Genomic DNA, 4,173 nt, shown 5'->3' on the forward strand with positions numbered 1-4,173 from the left:
CTCAATGACGGCCGCAGGAGCAGCAACAACAACGAAGGGCAAATCAAACCGCCAGCTGCCGGGCACGGCCGTCGTGTGGTCGTCGTCTTGCGTGCGCGGAGCCCACCCACCCGCCCACCCTCCAAATGGGAAAAAAAACGGTAAAGAACACCAAGCGGGAGAGGTGCACAGAACGATGGCAGCGCTTGGGTGCAGAAAAATAGGGAACGAGAAAAGCAAGGCTAAGTGCGCGTAGGCTCAGACAACCCCGAACGTGGAAAGTGATAAGCCACCAAACAGTGGCGCCGGCGAGCAGCAATAGCGGGAGCTGCTGCAGCAGACGGAAACCCGAACAAGAAGTATGCGCGCCTAGTCGGGGTTAGGAAAATGAAAGCACAGGGCTCAGAGGAAAAGGAGAGGGGGGCACTGAACTGCACGACGAGGTGCACTAGGTGTACGTGTGCAACGGTTCGGGGAGGTTTAAGAGGAGAGGTGATGGTTGTTTGGATGGCCGATAAAGTCTGCAGAGAGAAGGCCCCTCTCGCGCTCTTCTAAGCGGCGAAGTATCGTCGGCTTCTTCGTCTCTCTACTCTTTCTTCAGCGCGCCCTCGCTCCGCACGTGGGGCACCTAAAAGGACTCCAAGATGGTACTCTCGAGCAGGGCAAGTGTGATGGCGGATGCGCACAGAAAGACAGAAAGGGTAGGGGTCGTCGCTCGACCTCTTTCTGTCCTTCTCTCGCTTCAGCTTATTGTTCTTCTATCGAGGACGGCGGTGATGGGAGCACTGAGCCGTGTATGTGCACTATTGTGTCCGTGTTGGGGGTGGGGTTGGGGGTGTATGCGAGCGCATGTGCAAACGATCGCTTCACTTGGTCAAGAAAAGGCATGAAGGGCGAGAAAGGGATGAAGAGAAATACACAGGAATCTTGATGGGGAGAAACAGCAGCAGGAGGAAGAGGAGGGATCGCCAGTGGCGTGGCTGTGCGGTTGATGACGAGAAGCAGTGAAACAAGGCTAGGACATGTGTCACTCGACTCCACTGTGGCGCACCGCGGGAGGCTGCGCCGTGCACCGCGAGTGTGGGGAGCAGAAGGGGAAGCGGTGGAGAGACAGAGTCACTCACCGATGTGGCACAGCTGCGTTGCTGTCGTCGTCTCCGCGTGGCTTTGTTTAGTTCACATCCAAGCCTTGGCGTGTGCAGAGCGATTGTGTGGTCGTCCGGCCACTTGAAGGCGCCGCGTTGCGCACCTTGTCTTTCCTCGTACGGTTTTCGCTTCCGCCTTCGAGCCCCAGCGCCAGCTGTGCGAGCTTGGTGATGTCGGCCTGCATGTACAATGGCGTTCGCTGAGCGGTGCCCCGCCACAGCGCAGACAGCCCCTTGCAAAAAACGGGCAAACACACAAGAGTGGCCACGTCGCAACGATTGAAAGAGATGCTCACACGCAATCTAAACGAAAAAAAAAAATGTTGGCGCGTACGTCGACCATGATGCGCGCGCACGCAACACGGACGCCCAAAGAGGAAACGAGAACATGCGTGCCGTCACGGAAAGAAGAGAAGGAAAAAGAATGAGGCCACAATGCGGTGCACAAGCGCAAGCGCAAAGACCGAAACAAGCACGCGAGGGGATCAAAGGTAGACCGACACACGCAGAGAAAGACGTGCTTGCTGGACAGAGGAGGAGGAGCGGGGTGGCGCAGAAACAACAGCGTACCCTTGATGTGGCGCATATGCTTTTCGAGAAGCGTACCCACGGCGGGGAGCGGGAGTAGGGAAGCAGACCATGCAATCACAGCAAAGGCCCTCGCACTTGTATAGCCCCACCTTCTCCGTCCACACTGAACTCCACCTCGCCCGTTTCCTTTCTCCCCTCACTATCGATTCGCCGTTACAGTGGCGTTTAGACTGCGGGGCTGCTGCTGCTGCATGTGCTGGGCAGGCCATAGTTACTGTTCACCTCCATGTCTGCCTTGTCATCGACCATCTCGTCCTCCTCAGCATTCCGCATCATGGTCAGCTCTCGCATCATCTGCTCAGAGTACTGCAGCTGCGACTCGTGCGCTCGCATTCGCAGTTCGCGCTCCTCCACTAGCGACCGCAGTGCATCCTCAAGGGCAGCCATGTAGCCGCCACGCGCCTTCTCCGCCTCATCGAGCTCGTCGGCCAAGCCTTCCTTGTCGCGGCGAAGTTGCTCCACGCAGCCAAGATGGTGCAGCAACACCTCGCGTAACCCCTGAGCTACCGCGTATCCCTCTCCCGAGAAGGCTGCGTCGAGCGCAGACGTGCTGCTGCGCTCGTCCACCCCTTCCCCCGCATCGCCGCTGTCCTTTCGGGGCTGGGGCTGTGCTGCCGCCAGCAGGCTCGGCAGCAACTCGCGAAACACCTCCATTCCCTCCTTGAAGCGGTCCCGCTCTGCCGTTGCGCTAACTAGCTCAAAACGATGCGCCGCGGCGTCCATCTCGATGGCCTTGTGCAACTGGGTGCACCGATACTCTGCCTCGTAAAGTGTTTGCGATAAGACCAGTTCGTTTGTGCGCGACGCATCTAGCATCTCCACGGACTTTTCCAACTTCTCCAGCGTGTCTGCATAGGCTGCTGCCGTCTCGTCAACCTGTCTCGACAGCGCCGCGGCTTGCGCATGAGCATTAGCCAGATCGGCGTTTCTATCGGACAAAACAGATGTCAGTGCTTGCACTTCCTCCTGCAAGTCGACGATCTGTTCGACCTGCACCCGCATCGCCTCGTCTTGGGCGGCAACACGAGCCGCGTACAGATCTAGTGAGCGGCGCGCTTCTGCTTCGGCGCTCACCAAGCCGTCACGATCGTCGTCGTGCTGGCGGCGCAGCTCGTACATGTCCTCCTCAGCCGCAAACAAGCGGTCCCGCAACTCGCGCTCACTCTCACGGGCCTCCAACAACAACGCCGCTAGCTCCTCCAGCCGCTCTAAGCTGTCAGTGCACTCTCGCCGTGATGCGGCCACGACTTCCGCCAGTGCTAGTTTGGCAGCGCGCAACAACTCGGTTCTTTGCTCTGACCAATCGGACGTGAATGCCTGGCGGGCACACGCCTCCTCCAGCTGCGCGAGAATACGTGCCAGAGCCTCCTCCGCCAAGAGCTTCTCCTCGGCTCGGCTCGGAACTGCCCATTGCATAGGCCCTGGCACTGTATGTCCCTCAACGATTCGCCGGAAGAGTGCCCATGTCGCTGGAAACGGATACTCAGCGACACGGTCCTTCAACTCACTGCCCTCCACGTCCGCGTTGTGCTCCACACAAAACTCAGCGTGCAGACTACCGAGAACATATTCGACACGCCGTACGCAGTCCACGTTTACATGGCAAGCGCGGCTGCAGTCCACACGAAGCCTCCAAATCAGTTCCTCCTCGCAGGCATTCGCCACCAATGCCCACTCCTCGCCCTCCATACTGCGCCGCACGTACGTCTGGCGCAATGGCTTTCCCTCGACGCAGTTGTCGCGCCGTTCATCGTACCACCGCAGCTCCTCCACAGCTTCCTTGGCAGCCATCAACTCAGCTTCCAGTAGCGTGAGCTTCTCTCTGCACTCCGCCAGCGCGCTGCGCAGCTCCTCCGTCTCGGACAGGATGCGCCCCCGATCAACAGCACCCGCTAACTTCCGGTCCTCGTCATCACCAGTGCTAGAAACCCCACGTTCATCATCCGCAGCAGCACCCTCCACCGACTCCCGATCGCGATACCAGCGCAACGGATCGCCTTTCCCCTCCGGCCCTTCGCGCAGAGTGTCTATCACAACACGGCGTCCAGCGCCCCCGTCCACCTGAACAACCACCGCAGACCCACCGGCCAACCGCACCCCCTCCTCCTGTCCCACGGGCACTTTCACAATGACACCACCGCGCTGTCTTGCGCCGGCGGTCTGTGCCTCGCGCTGCGCCTCAGCCAGCAGCTGGCGGAGCGCAACCATCTCCGCCTCCTGCTCCGCCATCTGGTCGCGCAGCGCCTGCACAACGGCGCCACTGTCGCGCTGTCTTGCGCCGGCGGCCTGTGCCTCGCGCTGTGCCTCAGCCAGCAGCTGGCGGAGCGCAACCATCTCCGCCTCCTGCTCCGCCATCTGGTCGCGCAGCGCCTGCACAGCGGCGCCACTGTCGAGGGACCGAACACCGTCCACTGGGGCTTCGCGCTGCGCCTCAGCCAGCAGCTGGCGGAGCGCAACC

General features: G+C 60.4%; 1 protein-coding gene across 1 annotated transcript; it reads right to left on the minus strand.

Moving 5' to 3' along the window:
• Positions 1-1,880: 1,880 nt before the first annotated feature.
• Positions 1,881-4,070, minus strand: LDBPK_221170 (hypothetical protein, conserved; the record flags this gene model as incomplete). Its single annotated transcript, XM_003860815.1, has 1 exon — positions 1,881-4,070. The coding sequence occupies one exon, from the start codon at positions 4,068-4,070 to the stop codon at positions 1,881-1,883; it is 2,190 nt and encodes a 729-aa protein (XP_003860863.1).
• Positions 4,071-4,173: the final 103 nt, after the last annotated feature.

Source organism: Leishmania donovani, chromosome 22, assembly GCF_000227135.1.
Source record: "Leishmania donovani BPK282A1 complete genome, chromosome 22".
Lineage (NCBI taxonomy): Eukaryota > Euglenozoa > Kinetoplastea > Trypanosomatida > Trypanosomatidae > Leishmania > Leishmania donovani.